Source organism: Peromyscus eremicus, chromosome 14 (genome assembly GCF_949786415.1).
Source record: "Peromyscus eremicus chromosome 14, PerEre_H2_v1, whole genome shotgun sequence".
NCBI classification, from domain to species: Eukaryota; Metazoa; Chordata; class Mammalia; order Rodentia; family Cricetidae; genus Peromyscus; species Peromyscus eremicus.
The window spans coordinates 10,758,013-10,777,574 of record NC_081430.1 but is presented as its reverse complement, the minus strand read 5'-3'; the positions used below and the strand labels follow the sequence as shown (position 1 = coordinate 10,777,574).

The window sequence follows — 19,562 nt, the reverse complement described above, 5'->3', positions numbered from 1 at the left end:
CCTCGCTGAGCTCCCAAGTGTAGGCGGCACCGGGCGGCCCGCGATGCCGAAGAACAAGAAGCGGAACGCTCCCCACCGCGGTGGCGGGGGTGGCGGCGGCGGCTCCGGGGCAGCAACGTCGGCGGCCACGGCAGGTGAGGGGCGTCCCCGCGCCGAGAGCCGGCGGGCTGGCCGGCTGGGAGGCTCCGGCCTTGGGGCGCGGCGGGACTTGTAGTCCGGGCTTCGGCTTCGGACGCCCGCGGCTGCCCAGCGCGTGGCGCGGCTGAACTGCACTTCCCATCGTGCCCCGGGCGGCGCGCTTGCGCGGTTTGGGCTGGCACGCGGGAGCGGTGCGAGGGCACCGGCCCTGGGGGCGGGGAGGAGTCGGGGGACCTGAGGCCGGAGGCAGAGTTTAGAGAAGGGTGACCAGGACTTGGAGCTCTTCCTGGAAGCTCTCGCTTCCTGTCCGGAATAGAGATGGGGCGGAGCGCCCGGGGCTTTCCGCTGTCGCCCGCTGCCTGTGACTCTCCAAACATGGAGTTCTCCGGAGTGCCAAACGTCCGGCGGGTTTGGACCGGCTTTTGTGTCACGCGCCGGGGTGACGCACAGGCGCGAGTGGCTTCCATCCCGCTGCCTCCCTGCGCGTCCCGCGTGTTCCCTAGGCGGGGTGGAGGCGTCGGAAGCCGGGGCCACCGCCCCACCCCAAGCGTGGCTCCCACGCCTAACCCTGTACCTGCAGGAACCAGGAGCCCCCACAGCCCTGGTGCCACCAGCCTAGGCGACCGCGTTCTCCTTTGTGCAGCGTTCTATAGGTTCCATGCGGTGGTAGAGATGGTGAGAAGCCGAGGTTTGCAATTGGCTGAAAGTTAGAGATTTTTTTTTTTTTTTTTGTCTTCCATGCCAAATGGAAGCTCTTCCTGGAGGGATAATTGCTGAACTGAATGCATAATTCTCTACTTACTTAACATATGGTTAAGAAAGAAAGAAAAAGTGACTGCAGCCGAAGGTCCCTTCTACAAGACTGCACACAAAACACCAATAGAGTAATATTAAACTGGGTAATCTCATTAAGTAATTGTTTTGTTAAGATAATGGAGTTGAATATTGGAATATCCCCAGACGTTTCACACCAATAGTCATTAGGTGTTTGGTGACAGCTGCTACTTTTTGATCATTCGAATGTTATACATTAGTTCATAAAAAAGTAAATGACCAGTTTTCTTGTTAAATATTGGAAACTGGCATCACAGAACGTTTTCCTACGGAGCTTGGAGAATCCTGAACGCTCCTGATTATGCGTTAAACCCTGACTGAGCATAGATTATTACAAATACAGAGTTTTCTTTAGATCTTTTTTTCCCCCATGAATGCACCGTGAAATTCATTCTGAAATTATGAAACACTGTTCATTTAGTCTAGTTGTGGTTGAATCGAGGATACTGCTTACCTCTGGTTAAGCTTTCCCTCCTGAATAAATACTTGAGTTCTTTCTGGGAGAGTCTTACTACTTTTGTTAAAGTTGAAAAATGAGATAATGGAGAATCACTGACATTTTGGAAATGGAGTGGTGTCAGAAGTGGCCTCTGCCTCATAGAAGCCCTTCCTTTCTATAGTTTCCTGCCAAGCATTCTTCCTTTCTTAGGACACATTTTCCCTAAGGCTTATTTGACCTGTCATCAGACTTCTTCACTGCTGTCTTTTAAACTCTCCTTAATAGAAAAGATACGTTTAAACACTGTGTTCTAGTGTATCTGGTTCAGGCACTAAAAATTGATTTTTTAAGCATTATAAACAAGTGGAAAGTAATTGATTTGTTTGTAAAAACTGTAAGCTTTGACACTGTTACCATAAAAGTTACCTCTAAAAGTTATAAAAGTGGAACTGCAGGAGAATGCTTTCCTGTGATTTTTTTTTAATCATTTAGTCTCATGTGTATATTTTACTTAAGAAATGGTTGGCTCAGAGAAAGGGAATTATTAAAAATTGTACTTAGAAACCACTTTTTCTGTTTATATGTAGGTGACAGAGCAGGTGCATCTGTACAACTAACGAGGCGGCCAACTCTTCAGTTAGTTAGGTTAATAGGTTTTATGTATATTCCCTTTTTCAGTAAATGGGGAGTTCTAGGAAGCCAAGAAAATTGACCTCATAGTAAGCACTGTTCTGATTTGAGGAGTGGATTTGTGGGGTTTTGCTTTGTTTTTTTACTTTTTGTCTCACTCTAGCCTGGCCTGGGATTCAATGTAGCCTAAGCTGGTCTCAAACTAAGGCATCCTCCTGCCTTAGCCTTCTGATTGCAGGGATTGCAGGTGTAAAGCCACCAGATTTAGCATGAAAGACAGGGTTTTTAAGAAAAAAAAGTTTGGATAGTAAGCCTTTGAGAAATGAGGACTCAATATTGACACCTGGATTACAAGATTACAAGGTAAGCTTGACCTAGATGTCAGGCATTCTTACAAGATGAATTTCCATGCTTTAGAGAATGCATTTATTTATTTGTGTGTGTGTGAACACACCAAGATACCGATGTGGAGGTCAGAGGACATTTTTGTCTGTGGGTCCCAGGGATTGATAAACTCAGGTGGATAGACTTGGCAGCTGGCACCTTTTCTCCTGCGCCATCTTGCCAGCTGTTCCTTGCTTTTTTAATCCCCTTCTTGAATCATGAAACTTAAACTAGTTAAGAGACAGGACCTTAAAGCTGTGTAAGAATACTCATAAAAACAGGCCAAATACGAACAGTTTTAAAATGACATTGCCTTGTATGTAAATATGGTAAGATTGTTCAGAATATACTCAGCTGTTAGCATAATTTGTCATGAGGAAAGATCCAGAAATAGGCCAGTGTTTATTTCTCTCCTAAGCACTGTGGTTAAGAACTTTTGGCGTCTTTGCTTCCCCTACTCTCCACTTTCTTACTTGATTCAAGTTGCTTTGGCGTCAGGCAAGCAGATTTCAAGGTCGCTTGTTCATTTACAGTTTTGCTAACTTCTGCATTGGTTTCAAAAAAAGCAACCCTTATTTAAAAGCAATTTAGCCCAACTCTTAACAGGCTTAAAATTTTAGAGGATTTAAAAAATGAACTTAACACCCATTAATCCTGGGATTTGAGAGGCTGGAATGGTAGGAACATTGGCAGGAGTTGAAGGCTAGTCTGGGTTCTGTAAAGATTGGCTTGCAGAGTCAGGTTGGCTTACCAAAAACTGAAACCAGCAAGTTAAACAAGTAAATAAAAGTAAGATAACAAATACTAGATATTTTAAAGAAAAATATAGGAACTTGATTTTTCTTTATGAGGAATTTGTTATTTATTCACATCTAAGGTTAAGTATTAATAATGATTATGTGTATATAGAAGTGTTAATAGGCCAGTTGGTGGTGGTGCATGCAGAGATAGGCAGATCTCAAGAGTTCAAGGCCAGCCTGATCTACAGAGTGAGTTCCAGGACAGCCAGTACGGTTACACAGAAGAATCCCTGTCTCCAAAAAAAAAAGTACTAATAATTACATGTTAAAATATTTCAGAAGAAATTGCAGTTCTACAGATAAGCAATCAAATATAATGCCCACTAATCTATATTTGCTTATAGCTTGTTATAATGATATAATTAATAACCAAATATACTTATTAATGGACTTTTGATACTTTCCCTTTTCCTCCAGTCTTTGTCAGGAATTGATGGGCAAAGAAAGATTGTATACATCTAGAGGATAGACTTATATCAGTATATCATACATAATAAGATGATTGCATAATCATGATACTTAATGACATCTGACTTCGTCAGTAGAACATTCCTAAATTTGGAGTATAGAACATGTTACTTGCTACAATCCTGAGTGATATGATTGTGTTGTGGTATACTTAGTATTGAAATATATTTCTGTATGGTTGCAAATAGATGTACATTAATTAGTTTACATAAAAGTAAGTAGGTACAATCTGTACATAATAGGTATCAAAAGAGGTTAGGTAAGTTGGAGAGTGAATGAAAAGAACCTCTGTTGTCTCGTTTCTGTTCATTTTTTATGCTCTGCCTAGGTGGTAATCCTAACAGTTCTCTTGTGGAGTATACTCTTACTTATTAAAAAACACCCAGTATTATAGGGACTTCATATTTGATGTCTTTGATTTTACTAGTACAAGGAAATTGAATTCAGGTAAATCAGGCTACTCTGGAAACTTTATGGTCAGGATTTGAGACACATTTTAACTCAGGACTCAAAGTAATTAAAAAATTCATGATTTCATAATTTTTAAGTTAATGTAAGAACCCTAAATTATGAATTTTTTCTTTAATGAAGTTGAAAATAATGTTAAATTTCTTTTTTCTTTTCCTTGGTAGTAACATTGGTATTTTTAAATTCTTGGATATGGTTGAAATCTTTTATTTGATCTTTGAGACAGGGTCTCACTGTATAACCCTGGCTGGTCTGGAACCACCCAAATGTAGACCAGGCTAGCCTCAGACACAGAGAACTTTGCCTCTTCCTTTGTCTTCCAAGTAGTAGAATTAAAAGTGTATTCGACCACAGCTTTCGTTCCTTTCTTTTAAAGTTAACTTATTTAACAGGCAGATGGGTTGGTGGGTGAACAACTGTGGAGACATGAGATTCGAGTTCAAATCCTTGAGCCCTTGTAAAGCCAGGATGGTAGTACACATCAGTCATCTTAGTGTTCCTGTGGAGAGATGGAGGTGGGAGAATCCACCAGAAGCCTGTAGTCCAGCGAACCTGCTGTACATGCTGTCAAAACGTCAAAATTGAGACCCTGTCGCAAACAAGGTATAAGCTGAGGATGGACACCCAAGACTGAGATCTACAGCTTATATAACATACAACACATGCCTTCTTCCCCACCATGTAATTTTATCTTAAATGATGCATCATTTCTCATGCTAGTAATCCCAGCACTCAGGAGGCTGAAGTGGGAGGATTGCTGTGAATTTAAGGCCAGCTTTGCCTGTATAGTGAGCTCTAAGGCAGCCCAGGCTACACAGTGGGACCCTGACTTAAAGGGCGGAGGGAGAGGAGAAACTATTTTTTTTTTTTTTTGTAACATATCAAATCCAAAACTTCTGCTTCTCTCTCGTTACCTTTAAAACTACCTCTTTTCAACTGTATTGTCTTTAAAATAAGACACCTCTGAACAAGAGGCCATTTACTTAACAGTTAATGTTTACTAAAACTAGTTATTCTTATTGGGAAATATAATTGCTGTATGATACTCTAATCTGTTTTCATTTTGTTCATGATTTGAAGTAGTTTGGGAAGTAATTTTCATCTTATCAGGTTTTGTTAGATGATAACATTTCTAAAGTTGCTTCATAATGTGAAGCAACTTTAAAATAAGCTGGCCTTCTGAAGTACAGATTAGGTGAATCAGTGTGTTTCAGGAACATTCTTTTGCAATTACTAAAAGTTTGACTTTATGACTGGATAGCTCTTAAGTAAGCTTTAGAATTCCCAAGTCAAATATTTGCATATATAGCAAAGAAAAAAAGATGGAAAAAAATGATCTGTCTCCTTTCTCTTACCTAATAGGTGGCCCACATCGGACTGTTCAGCCTTTCAGTGATGAAGACGCATCCATCGAAACAATGAGTCACTGCAGTGGCTACAGCGATCCTTCCAGTTTCGCCGAGGATGGTAGGAAGGAGTTTCCAATGTAAACTTGGGACTTGCCGTACAAAGATGGTGTAGATGGGGGAATGTGTGAGCTGTGGTGTCCGTCCCTCTTCCCAACCTGCTTTTTTCCTTCTTAGGTTACAGTGTTGGTTTCTATTCCGTAGGACCAGAAGTCCTTGATGAGGAAGGAACTCAAGAAGACTTAGAGTACAAATTGAAGGGATTAATTGACCTAACCCTTGATAAGAGGTAAGAGATGTTAAAGCTTTCCATTCTGGGTGATTCTAATCGGTTACTTTAATTTGTGCACCTCTGACACAGCAGTAGTTTTTCTGAAGCTTGATTTGTTTCCTTTGGATGATGTAGCGTTGCTTTGACCTTTTAATGTGGTGGTATGATTGCTCTAGCATTTTATATATATATATGATTGAAATTGATTTGTTGTATTTAAAAGTTGATCTTTAACTAAAAATGACAAATTGCTTTAAGTTGCTTGTCTACTAAATTTGTTACGGGCGTGAAAACTGTCATGGTAAATTTTCTTGATGGTATCTCTAGAATTAAACAGATGGAAATAGGAAGCCTAGAAGATGTAGGTCTGAGTACTAGACTAATTTAATGTTTAAAAAATTATGAATTTGTTTGTGAATGGTGGTTTGTGTCTCTGGTCCCAAATACTTGAGAGGAGGCTGACAGGTGAGTAGTTCATTGGAGACTGGCTGGACAGATAACAAGAGCTTGGCTTCCAGGGGTAGAGTGGACTAAAATAGCGTGAATTTACTAAAATATGTGAAATAGCGTGTCTTACTCATTAAAACTACAGACCAGTGCACAGTCATGTATAGCTGTGGTTACCAACAAAGTGAAGTGCTGTGGGAGAGAGCACCTAAAAGCTTGTCATTCGAGGTGATAGTGGATGACAGGCATGTTATTGAAAGATACTTGGAGCCTGGTGACAGGAATAGAGAGCTAATGTCTTCAAAAGCCATTGGTTTGTAGCACCCTCCTAACCAGATCTTCCTTTTTTCAATTATGTTTTAAACAGTGCAAAGACAAGACAGGCAGCTCTTGAAGGTGTTAAAAATGCACTGTCTTCAAAAGTGCTGTATGAATTTGTTCTGGAGAGAAGGATGACTTTGACTGATAGCATTGAGCGCTGTCTGAAAAAAGGTAATTCCAGACCTGTGCAGAGTGAATAAGGAATTGGCTCTCTTCTTGCAGTCACATTTGCTAATAAACAAATTGAAAGCAGAAACGGATAGATTGTCATTCTTTGTTATCTCAGGTTACATAGGAAGGAATTTTCGAAAGCCTCAAGTTGTAACTTGGAAGTGTGATTTCAAAAGACATCTTCATTTTTCTAAATATGGGAAAGTATAAGAGTCCAGCTCATTTTTCCCTTGCACTTAAAACAACAGTTGTACACTAAAAATGACACCATTTTTAGGATATCCCTGGCATATTTAGTTCTATAATTGTATAGTAGGAATTCTGGAATTCCTGTTGTAAAAGATATTTCTAAGAATAAAGAGAAAGAAAGGGCTGCAGAGATACTAAGTAAAATGTTTGCTATACAAGTATGAATGAGGACCCGAGTTCATCTTAAGAATCCTTAATGCCGGGCGGTGGTGGCGTACGCCTTTAATCCCAGCACTCGGGAGGCAGAGCCAGGCGGATCTCTGTGAGTTCGAGGCCAGCCTGGTCTCCAAAGCGAGTTCCAGGAAAGGCGCAAAACTACACAGAGAAACCCTGTCTTGAAAAACCAAAAAAAAAAAAAAAAAAAAAAAAAGAATCCTTAAAAGTAGGCTCCAGGCCAGGGAGAGACCTTGTCTCAAAACAAGGTGGAGGCCTGGGGAGGTAGCTCTGTAGTTAAGTGATTGCTGTGCAAGTCCTAGTGACCCAAACTTGTTCCTGGTACCCACGTAAAACACTGGGTGCAATGCTCAAATCTCTACTTTGAACATTGCTATGATGGAAGACGTATGTGTATGTGAGCAGCTCAGTAACAGAACTGAAAGCCTCTGCCTCAAAATATGGTTGAAAGAATCACCTCTCCAAATTGTCCCCTGACCTTCACAGGTATGTCTTGGTGCCAGCCCCCTTCCTCCCACAGTAACAATAAATCAGTTAGACCAAATTGGTAGGCTCCTCAGGAACAGACTTTAGTCTCGTTTTGCCTCAGGGTGAAAGCAAGCTTGCTTATCACTGCAGCTCTTTATCAGCTCTCTCCCATTGAACAAGGAAGGACAGGGCTAGGAAGTCAGGTAGCTCTAATTCTGTGTGACTGCTATAGTTGAAAGCAGAGCCAATTGTGTTTGGGATAGCAGTTTCTTTTTAAAGTGTATAAATTACGTTGATACCCTCTCCCATAGTGGTAGCTAGATAAAGTGGCTTTAAAAAACCCATTTCAATATACATATTTTATAGTTTCTTAGATAATAACTTTATTTCAGGCCAGCCAAGGTGGTTTATATCTTTAATCCTAGCAGAGACAACAGGAGGATCTCTGAGTTTGAGGCAGGCCTGGTCTACATAGCAAGTTATAGACCAGCTAGAACTACATAGTGAGACCCTGTCTCAAAAAAAAAAACCTGAAGTTCAGTATTTACCCAAACCCTCTAGTACATATGCTTCTTTAAAAGATGATCTACATTTATCTGTATGTAGAAAGCATCTTTTACTTGGTCCCTTATTTTGTTAAAATAATCAGAAGGGGGACCTTGCACATTCCCATAAATAAGCAATGCTTGGGTTAAACTAAGGGCTGCTGTAACACTATGCATGTGAGTACCTTCAGGAATTGGAAGGCAGAATTGACATGAAGATGAAGCACAGGCCTTTGCCAGTCAATACAATACTCCCTTAAGATGGATGCCAGTTAATTTATAGAAATCTGTTTGGAGAATCAGAGTAGTTAAGTAAAGGACTAGGAAGTGTTGATCGAGGAGTTGAGTGAGTCCTGTCTGTTTCTAGCATAAGCCTGAAGCACAGTATGGGTTTCATAAATATAGCTGCTACCTTATAATTGAACTTTTTGTGAGACTACTGTCTCGATGAAACTACTGAAATAAACTCTGCCATGCTTGCATCCCTGCTCCTCTCCAGGAAAGAGTGACGAGCAGCGTGCAGCTGCAGCACTGGCATCTGTTCTTTGTGTTCAGTTGGGCCCTGGATTTGAGAGTGAAGAGATTTTAAAGACTCTGGGACCAATCCTAAAAAAAATCATTGGTGATGGAACAGCTAGTATCCAGGCTAGGCAAACTGTAAGTATGGAAAATTTACAGATCTATCCAGACATGACAACCAGCTATAAGTAATAGGGTTTAATTAATATCTTACTCTCATTTGTTTTAATTGAGCAGTTTATGACATTTTCTTTCATGTTCCAGAGTGTTCCATTTGAGCAATTGCTTTACCTTACGGTACACAGATATTGGATTACTGGGATAGTAATGGAATAACTGACTGGAGCTTAAACAGTAGTTTAGACACCAATGTGTGCTAGGTTATGTCCTCAGGAAAAGCCACACTTGGGTAAATAGAGGACTCTGTGAAGTCTGGCCTGTGAGGCACTTAGTCTGTCTTGGGGTTGAGCATGCCTTCAGTTCTCCAGTTGTGAGAATTACTTGAACTTTACTAGATTTCTGCTTTGTGCTTCATGGAAGCTGGAAGCTGATCTGTGTGCACTGTTCCCTCTAGTTTCGTGGATTGGTAAAGGAGGAAGACCCAAGAGGAACAGTCATTTTCCTAAAGTGGTCTTGCAAAGTTGATAGCAGAGCTCGGACTAAATCCCTCTTGTCCCGACATTAGTCCACTCTTCTTTCTTTCCCAGTCTCCTCCTACCATGTGAGGGACCTAGTGCAGGGAAGTAGTAGAGAAACTTTCACATTGAGTTTTTAAAACAGATGTATTAATGTAACAGTCATTAATGTCTATTTTCCTTTTTTATTTCCCAGTGTGCAACTTGCTTTGGGGTTTGCTGTTTTATTGCCACGGATGACATCACTGTAAGCAGAGTAATCTTTAATTCCAGTTAGTGCTGTTACCTTTGATTGAAGAGAGTTCTAGTCTTACTTCACATTCTTCTCTATCAGGAGCTGTATTCAACTTTGGAATGCTTGGAAGCTATCTTCACCAAGTCCTATCTTAAGGAGAAAGATGCTAATGTTATCTGCAGCAGCCCTAACACAGGGCTTTACATCAGCTCCCTTCTGGCATGGACCCTATTACTGACCATATGCCCAATCAGTGAAGTGAAGAAAAAGCTGGAACTGTATGTATTTTTATTTCTTTTTCTTTTTCAAATTATTTTACGTGTACGGGTGTCTGCATGTATGTCTGTACACCACATGAGTGCAGTCTCCTTGGAGGCCAGAGGAGGGCTTCAGGGTCCCTAGAACTGGAGATGGTTGAGTGTCATCATGTGGGTGCACGGGATGAACCTGGGTCCCCTGGAAGAGCAGCCAGTGCTGTGAATGCCCTATAGCCCTAGTGTCATGTTTAAAAAAGATTGATATTTTTATTTTATGTGGGCCCCTGTGTGTGTGTTTATCATGTGAGTACTGGTGTTCACAGAGGCCAGCAGAGGCTTGTCAGATGTCCTGGAACTGGAGTTAAAATCAGTTGTGAGTTGCCTGAAGTGTGTGCTGGGACCCAAATTTGAGTCCTCTGCAAAAATAGCAGCAAGTGCTCTTAAATGACTGAACCAGTTTTCCAACCACCTTTTAGTTTCAATTTTTAATTAAAAACAAACAAGCCATTTAAGTGACGTAACTGGTTGTACTCATAAAGTAATGACTATTTTCTAGGCATTTCCATAAACTTCCAAGCCTCCTTTCTTGTGATGATGTAAACATGAGAATTGCTGCTGGCGAATCTTTGGCACTTCTGTTTGAGTTGGCCAGAGGAATGGATAGTGTGAGTATCTAATGGGCAGGAGGAATGCACAAGGACCATTCCTCCATTGTCACTGTCACAACTGGGAGTTGGATAATACATTTATAGGCTGGTCACCTAAGAACTTGTGATTGATTGGTTTTGAGCATATAACCTGGTAGGGTTGGTAGAAACTTACTTGCTGTTTGTAAAACTGAGATTAGGGAATGGTGTGCTCTTCACAAATGCTTGATTTATTAACAGTACTCCTGGCATGTGATGCTTTATAATAAAAGACAAATGGGTGAAATACCAGTCAGCATAGATTTGGGCTGAGATAGATTCTGTCAGTGTTACTTGTGTCCTACCCACTGTCCACATGCAGATGTTCATTTCTGTGGCTGGATCCTCTAGGGTGTTTAAATGTGAAATAGATGACTAGCTGTCCCAGTTGGCCTTGAGTACGTGTTAGACTTTGCCCCAGAAAGTCCCGTGTTGCAAAAGCCTTTTTTCTTGGCTTTCTGAGATATTTGATAACCTTAGTTCATAATCTGTATTGCTACTGGAAAGGTGAGTTTGTTCCTAGATTTTAATTCATGTGATGTGCTGGCATTTCAAGTTGAGGGACAGGCTGGAGGGATGGTTTCAGAGGTCAAGAGCACTTCTTTCAGAGGATCTGAGTTTGATTCCCAGCACCTATATACTACCTTCCGTAACTCCAGTCTTAGGGAATCCATGTGCTCTTCTGGTGCCTGTGGACACCAGGCACCCGTGGTACACAGACATACATGGAGGTAAACTCATACACATAAAAGTAAAGGAAAAAAGTTGAAATAAAGTAAAATTGAGGAACAGTGTTTAGCCTGTCACAATCTGTAGGTACTTATTGTCATAACAATAAATGAAAAGAAATTCAGTAAGGAAACTCAAATTTGTGGGAAATTAATAACTAAATGTTATTTCTAACCTTGAGTAACTTGATAGATGCTTTTAAAAAATGTTTATTTTTGCAATTATAATTACAACATTTCTTCCTTCCCTTTCCTCCCTCCCAATCCTCCCATGTATTCCTTTTTTCTCCTTCAAATTCACGGCCTTGAGCCAGGCATCATGGCACACAACCTTTGATACCAGCACTAGGGAGGCAGAGACAGGTGGGTCTCTTCAGTGCCAGCCAGGGCTACACAGAGAAATCCTGTCTCAAAGCCTCCTTTTTTCACTAATGGTTACTGAACACACATGGTGGTAGCCCTTCCCCTTCATTAGGAAGGTAGCAGCTAGGAATGAAAGTAAACTAAACCTAGGAGCAGCTCAGGATTTTGCTTATATGAGAAACTGAACTCAAATTGAGCAGTTTCAGTTTACTGAGCGAATTAACTAGGCGCATCCCTCTACTGGCTAGAAATGGCAGTGTCCTTAACTCCCTCTGAAATGCACCTTAAAAGTGAAGTAATAATGCAGCTAAAGTTTAAATTACACGTTACTTGTTTAAATTTTGTAAATGTCATGTACCACTGAGGTGTGACTTGTTCTCTGACTGGATGTGTTTGGTATGATGTAAGTACTTGTCAGTAGACAAGGAAACTTAATAAGCTTTTTTACATGTGGGTAGTTACAGTGTTTTTAAAGTTAATTAAATCAAGGCTATGGGCACAGCTTTGTGGTATAGCAATTGCTTAGTGTGAGCAAGGTCCCAGTACTGCAAAAAAAGTTAGTTAAAAACAGGTTGATGAGTTGCATAGGCAGAGTTAAAATAATTCTTAGAGCATAGCAAATAGGTAGAATTTAACTATTCAGAACCTTTTGCTAACATAATTTTTCTATGATATTATTCATCTGGAAATTATGCAGTGATGATTATGCTTGAACCTTGGAAACAGGTTCACTAGATTTTGAAGAATGAGTTGGTTACATATTTGTGACTGTTTAAAAGTTGAAATTAGGAATTATTACTCCTTTGAGTGCTCTCCTGTCTTACTGTGTGCGTGGTCTATGTCTGGGTAGCATGGACTCTGGAGCCATGTTGCCAGGGCACACCTCCCTGCCACCCTTGCTAGTTGATGTTGGATAGCTTCTGTTCCTCGGTGTGCTCATCTTTAAATGGAAAAAGTGGTGAGTATTGTCATACAGTTGTGTAAGTGGTTCAGGGTAGCCTTTAGTATTCAATGTTGATTGGATTGAGATTGGTTTCTTTCCAGCAGCGTCTACTAGTAGCCTTAAGAACTAGGGTAACACAATAGCAGAGGTGTGTGATGTTGGTCAAATCATAGAGCAGGGAAGTAGGTCAGCTTGTAGGATTCCCCAGTTCTCCCTGCTCATTTCCACCTGACCTGACAGTGGAGATGCTACAACCCGGAATGAGACAGAAGGTTAAACCAGTGACTGAAAGCTCCTTGGGGCTAAGGCTGACACCTCAGGCACTCTCCTTGGGAAGGAGCAGCTCGCCATTCTTCCTTGCCTTTGTAGGTAGGAGTCTGACCCATTATTCCTTGACAAAAGTGTTCTGCCTCAGTGGGGGTTAAAGTAGTACAGTCTGTGCTCTAGTAGAGCCAGGTGAAACCATTCTAGACATCATACTTAGCTCTTGGGAGAGTTGAGGAGGGATCAAATTCTGTTTTAATGTAGGCTTCCTGGATGATCTTCCCTCCTATCTTTCCTTTGGTATAAGGGGTCAAGCCCAGGGCCCTTTGCATGCTAGACAGATGTTTGCCATTAAACTATACCAGGCAATGTTTTTTTATCTGGGAAAATTTAGGCAGCTGTCTGGGGCCTGGGCTGGCTTCATTTTTACAGTCAGTGTTGATGTGATTTCCATACTAAAACACTAGTAGTTAGGAGTTCCTGTTGCTGGTAGTAAACTTTTGCCCTATGCCTACTCTCTTCAAGAAGTTCTTATTTCATTTTGCCCTAATTCCATTCATCTTTTGAAATAGAGTATTTTTTGATAGCTATTAATTGGCCACTTTTCTGTATTTAGATTATGTTAGACTGAACAGGCTCTTTAAGAATAGAAAGGGCCATTACAGATGAATAGATATATTTGCACATAGTGCTTTAATCTTTATAAGTCTGTCAGATGTGAGTGGTATTAGCTGCTTCTATTTTTTCTTTTTAACCAAATGTGAATTCTGTATAAATTCCTCTAAAGCTAGAATATTGATATGTAGTAATTCATGCTTCAGAATTTATTGGACAGTGTTTGTTAGAACCATTGTATAGATGTATTTATTTATTTCTTAGACGTTAGGGTACAGATAGAACATTTGCAGTTCTAGTGAGGACTGTTGTGTAGATGATGGCTGACTTGTTTATCTCCAGAGTCCATTTTGTGTTCATTCGGGGTGTACAGTTTATTATATCCTGAGCTAGAAGAAGTAGCTTTTGATGCTGTTGATTGGGTGCCTTTGGGGCATGTATTGCATTTTGTGTTTTTTTAATGCTCACACACTGTGGAGACTTCCTTTTAGGCATTTGTATTTCCAAGGTTTAGTCGTGTCTTGAGCTTAGTGATTGACCAGCTGTCCTTAGATTGAGTTTTTCCAATTGCACAGATTGTACTGGGGTTTCTTAGCCTCAGCACTGCTGGTGATAAGAGCTGATTAGGTTTGTGATGTGTGCACTAAAAGCTTCTAGTGTGTTGTAGGGTGTTCAGTGATATCTAATGTGAAAACCCAAAGCCAGTGTCCCTTGGAGGTACAGTCTTCACAATTGAGAATCACCGGCAGTGACTTGGAGTTCTTGGATCCAATTAAGATACTGTATTGGATTCCTTAAATTTTTGGTTTGTCTGTATAGATTTGAAAAAAATCTCCATACATTCTTTAAAAAGTAAGAGAACAAGTTGGTAAAATTTTGGGTGGAAAATTAGAAGTCCTTGAACTATATGCTTTTTAGAAGTAAATTGGTATCACCTTAGGATACAATCAAATTTCTTGGGATTTAAAATAAAGGTAGTATAACTTTGGTCTGACCTAGTTATATATATTTTATAGGTGGGTGTGGTGTGTAAGAGGCATAGGTTGATTGGAACATTGGAGGAAATTTGTCTGCAGAGTTAAAGATAATCTGAAATACCAGCACTAAAATCATATTGACAGATTAAAAGATTAAAAGCAAGACTGTCACATTGATTTCAAGTTTGTTTTCTACCAGTAGTGTATCATTTTACATTTTAGACAGTAAAAAAACCTCTGAGATTCAATGATTTTATATACATACATATACATATATGTATGTATATAAAATGTCCAGACTCAGAACTGCTTATTTTAATAGGTTAAATATTTAAATGCTTGCACCTGTTGGAAACAAAAATCACAGAAAAACTAGAACTTGTAGTTGCTCGCCTGACCTTATTTTTATAATAACTGCCTGCTCAAGTCTTGGTACTCAATGAGTTGAATCATCTTGTAAATGTTTCTAATGTGATTGTAAAATGGAGTGCAGGAATGAAAACACCCCAAATAAAGAGACATCATAAATGTATCCCCAGGTTAGCAAAGAAGCTCTTGACTTCCCCTCAGTCCAACCCCCAAGGGATTAAAGTAGCTTCTTGCTTTAAATTTAATTATTAAACCATGTTTCTTGCTGTGTCTTACTGCTTATTTGAGACAATGGCCGTGAATAGAAATCACATCGTCTGAAAAATGGAGAGACGGTTGTCTGTGACCATGTAGTCAGAACAGATGCTGTTGGCACTCACATCTGTATCCCTGAACTTTGAAAGCCCAGGTCCTGTGCACAGCCTAGCATGTGTTTCTCTAAGGCAGCTGGTTTATACTTGGGAGGAAAATGCTGTTTTGCAGTAGTATGTCTTGGAGTTGAATTTTTATGTATTATCTGCCTATTTATATGTGCAGATATTAAAATTAGTCTGCACATATACAAATCTCCATGAATAGCAAAATTGTTGCTTTATATAACTTACGTTTCAGAGGTAGGGTATTTGTTAATTCTAGAAGATGTTGTAAAAGAAATTTATGAAATGAAGTCTCTTTCCTTGGTCAGGACTTTTTTTATGAAGACATGGAGTCTTTGACCCAGATGCTCCGGGCTCTGGCTACAGATGGCAATAAGCACCGTGCCAAAGTGGACAAGAGGAAGCAGCGGTCCGTCTTCAGAGACGTCCTGCGTGCTGTGGAGGTAGGCTTCTATGGTGCCAGGACAGTCAGCGGCTCACTCTGAAGTGAGGTTGTTTTGGGCTGAACTTCACACCTGTGTCATTTTGTTGCTTTGTTTTCAATTTCGCTCAAAAGAATTTCCTCATTCAAACCCCAAAGTAGAGTTTTAACAGTGGAAGGGAAGTATTCTTGGAAAGCAAAAGCACTTTATGTAGGTTTAAAGAGGACTAAGGACAGTGTTTGGTAGAGTCCGTCCTTAGCATATGTGAAGGTCTGAGTAGCATACTACCACACTGGAGAAAAGAAGACACCTGTGGTGGTGAAGGTGGCATTTTACTTTTCACCTCACACCAGATGGTGAGTTCTGTGAACATGACCAAGTTGCTGTCTGCCTCTTGAGGTTCTGCGATCTCTGGAAAGACCAGGTGGTAGAAATCCAACATAACAAAACCTAGGATCTTCCTGGGGTCACTAAACCACCCAGCGGTCAGCTGACATAGAAACCTCTGGGTTTAGTGTGCTTGACTGAAATGAGCTAGGATGGATGAGGGCAGTCTCTTGGAGAAGGCCAAAGCCTGACTGGTTTTGGTTGACGAGTAAGAGGTTTTTCTTGGTAAAAGTCTCTGGTTATTATCTGTAGGGCTCAGATACATATTCAAGAGTCAGCCAACTTGATGTGTATATGAGAAATATAAGCTAGACCAAGAATCACTGGGAGAAAAGCCAGTCAGAGTGGCTTGGAAGGTGAGGGGTGAACAAGAGATGTGTCCTCAATATCTTTAACAGGCATGGCTACAGTGGGAAGGCAAGCAGAGTTGGCAGCTGGAGTGGTATGAACAGCTTGTAGTTTTGTTTTGTGTTGTAGCTACTAGTGAAAATATGGGAATAGCCAGTAAAAATAAAAATGAGGGTTGGTGTGATGGCTTAGTGGGTAAAAACATTTGCTGTGACCTAAGTGTGAGGACCTGAGGACCTGTGTTTGAATCCTCAAAACCCATGTAGCAAGTGCCTGTGGTCCCAGTGCTCCTACAGTGAGACGGGAGAATCTCTGGAAGCTCATGGACCAGCTAGCCTCCTTTATGCAGTGGTGTACAACAAATGAGAAATCCTGATCTCAAGCAAGGTGGGAGGTGAGGTGAGGACTTACATTGGTGCCCTCTGGCCTCTGTATACACACTGGCGCATGTGTGCACACACAAACAGAGGAGGTGAGGGAAAAGAGAAAGGGAAGGAAGGATTGGAATTGTATGAAGCAGAGGGGCTCAGCTATTGTTAGGAAGGAGAAGAGGCTAAGGTTAGAGAAAAATGAGTTATAGAAATAAACGCTGATATCTTAACGGTTTAAAGAATAGTGTTGCTAGTTTTGATTTCCGGGGTGTCACTTCTTAGACATGCTTTCTCTTACACCTATAAAGACTGACTTATAGGTGGCTTCATTTTGTAGGTCACAAAATAGATTCAAAGAGGCTAATTGCTAAAATGACAAGTCATGTAAGTCCAGATAGAATTCATGTTCTTCCTCCAGTTTCCTTTGACTTAATTTGCTTAGAGAGAAGGGACTAAGTAGGTGTGGAGTGTTTATGATCCTGTGACAGTTGGCTGCTTTGTTCTTGTGCTCTTAAGATTCTTCCAAGAATTAAACAGCAGGATTTTTGTTTTGTTTTTCCATATTCTGATGCCATATTGGGTGACTTTGTTATCTGTAGGGAAATCTTATGTTCATCTGTATGTTCTTCTTATCCTGTGATGTCCATTTATTTCTCTTCGGCTACAGTTCCCTGGCTTTACTCCAGAAATGATGTTCTGGCAGAATTACTCTGCCTCTTAAATCCAACAGTCACCTGCTACACATGCACTCTGTCTCTCTCCCCTTCTCTCCCTCCCTCCTTCTCCCCTTCTCCCCTTCTCTCCTTCCTTACATCTTACCCAGGATGCAATTGAGCTCCAGGTCTTCTTGCCTCAGCCTTCCTGGGATTCTAGGTGTGCATTGCTGCACCTGGCTTCATTTTCTTAATAAACCCAGCTGAGGTTTCTTGGAACTCCTGATTGTGTCTTCTCTCCTCTTACGTGATCTGTTAACCTGTTTATCTTCACTTCTTTCCCCAGATTCTAGCTGCCCGTCAGTTCACTCAGTTCATTCCTTACCTTGTGCCGTGTCTTTCTGTTTGGCAGCCTCTCCTCCCATCCAGACCAACTGTGTGACTCTGTTACTAATAAATTAGTCGTCATCAAGTTTATACAGTTCCAAGGGTTCCCACTCACTTGCACTTGGGACAGTAGTTACTAGCCTGACCACATCTTAAGTATCAGTTCCAAATACTGTTCCCTTTATCTCAGTATTTTTTTAGCATGGAAATTGTGTTTGGGCCATTTCAGGGTATGTGATAATTTTGGCTCTTCTGTTGTATAGGAACGGGATTTTCCAACAGAAACTGTTAAGTTTGGTCCTGAACGCATGTATATTGATAGCTGGGTCAAAAAACATACCTATGACACCTTTAAGGAGGTTCTTGGATCAGGGATGCAGTACCACTTGCAGGTGAGTGACATCCTTGCTTTTAATTGAGGATCTGGGTGGAGTCACGGGACTGGCCTAACCTTTGAAGTTAGCTGAATATCCAGGATGTATGCAGGCATTAGAAAGCAGTAAAAGTCGGCTGCAACATAATGTGCTTTCTGAAAGCACACAGCTTCATGTCGTTTCCTAGGGTTTAGGGTATTAGAAAAAAAATACTCTGCTTTTATACTCAGAAAACAGACAACTCCACTTCTTACTTACAGATAACCATATCATAACCTCTAGTCAATTCACTGTTATGTAGTAAATAGTAAAATAGATACTTGGACTTTACCTCTTTTCTGTTTATTCTAGACAAATGAATTCCTTCGCAATGTATTTGAACTTGGACCTCCTGTAATGCTTGATGCTGCAACACTCAAGACCATGAAGATTTCTCGTTTTGAAAGGGTGGGTTTTTTTTTTTTTTTTGTTTTTGTTTTTAATAGAACTAAATGTGCAGCTACTCTGGTTTCTCTTCAGGTTATAGAGTTCTTTTGCTTTTGAAGAGAAATGGAAGCAGAGCTCTTACTTTGCCTGGTTTATAGGAACATTTGCGTGTTTTTGTTATACTGAGCAATAACTTAGTGAAATTCAGGCTCATTTTATAGAAGAGTGTGTAGCATGAAATGATTGGCATTTCCTTTTCACCATTTCAAAAGTTGTTATAGTTTGGGTTTTTATTGAGGTGAGATTTATGTAACAGAATTTTAATGTGCTTGCTTTATTACAACCCAGGATGATGTACACCTGTTACTTCTCTAGTTCCTTTGTGATTTTTATCTCTTACTCCTAGTTTGTTTCTTTGTTTATAAAAATATCTTGTCTTATTGATCCATGTATATTTTTGTTTTTCATTTCAGCATTTATATAACTCTGCAGCTTTCAAAGCTCGAACAAAAGCTCGAAGCAAATGCCGAGATAAGAGAGCAGATGTTGGAGAATTCTTCTAGATGTCTGCATTTGATGGCTGTTTTCTAATTTCTTCCTTTATTATTATTTTTGCTACTTATAATGTATATAAACTTTTAGAGAGTTTTTTTATCTTGAGGTCAACTTAGATAATTTTTGATGTAGGGGTGGATTATATTTTAATTTAATGTACAGTGTTACAAATTAATGAATTCTGTTTATTAAATATTCTCTGTAAAAATAATTGGTAGTCACAAATAAAGTATTTATGATGATTGGTCATATTCTGTGTAGTGAGCAGAAAATGGTATTTTGCAATAAGAAAATTAGCAGCCAAGGGTTAACTTTAACTTGTTTACATTCTGTTCATCAGAAGTACTGACAGATTATAATGATGCATACATGCAGGGTATTTCACTTGACAAGTAGATTTAGTTTTGGGGAATGAGTTCCTCTGGAAAGCTACTATATTAAGTTTAAATGGAAGGTGG

General features: G+C 40.2%; 1 protein-coding gene across 6 annotated transcripts; it reads left to right on the top strand.

Annotated features, from left to right (window-relative positions):
• Window positions 1-25: 25 nt before the first annotated feature.
• On the top strand, window positions 26-19,353 carry Ifrd1 (interferon related developmental regulator 1). Of its 6 annotated transcripts, XM_059279744.1 has the most exons (13): window positions 1,077-2,404; window positions 4,554-4,764; window positions 5,524-5,628; window positions 5,745-5,856; window positions 6,653-6,777; window positions 8,713-8,870; window positions 9,564-9,614; window positions 9,702-9,880; window positions 10,416-10,524; window positions 15,490-15,624; window positions 18,013-18,141; window positions 18,475-18,570; window positions 19,023-19,353. In XM_059279744.1, the coding sequence occupies exons 3-13, from the start codon at window positions 5,580-5,582 to the stop codon at window positions 19,110-19,112; spliced, it is 1,233 nt and encodes a 410-aa protein (XP_059135727.1). In that variant the 5' UTR covers window positions 1,077-2,404; window positions 4,554-4,764; window positions 5,524-5,579; the 3' UTR covers window positions 19,113-19,353. The 6 variants fall into 6 exon arrangements, with proteins under 6 accessions (XP_059135726.1, XP_059135725.1, XP_059135730.1 ...); XM_059279743.1 differs by lacking the exons at window positions 1,077-2,404; window positions 4,554-4,764 and adding an exon at window positions 26-134 and having other exon boundaries at window positions 5,772-5,856; XM_059279742.1 differs by lacking the exons at window positions 1,077-2,404; window positions 4,554-4,764 and adding an exon at window positions 26-134.
• Window positions 19,354-19,562: the final 209 nt, after the last annotated feature.

Bases quoted from the DNA above. Each gene is read 5' to 3' on its own strand.
- Ifrd1 (XM_059279742.1), top strand. From the start codon at position 44: ATGCCGAAGAACAAGAAGCGGAACGCTCCCCACCGCGGTGGCGGGGGT. The intron at 5,629-5,744 runs GTAGGAAGGAGT...TTTCCTTCTTAG, and splicing joins TTCCAGTTTCGCCGAGGATG to GTTACAGTGTTGGTTTCTAT. The intron at 18,571-19,022 runs GTGGGTTTTTTT...TTTTCATTTCAG, and splicing joins AGATTTCTCGTTTTGAAAGG to CATTTATATAACTCTGCAGC.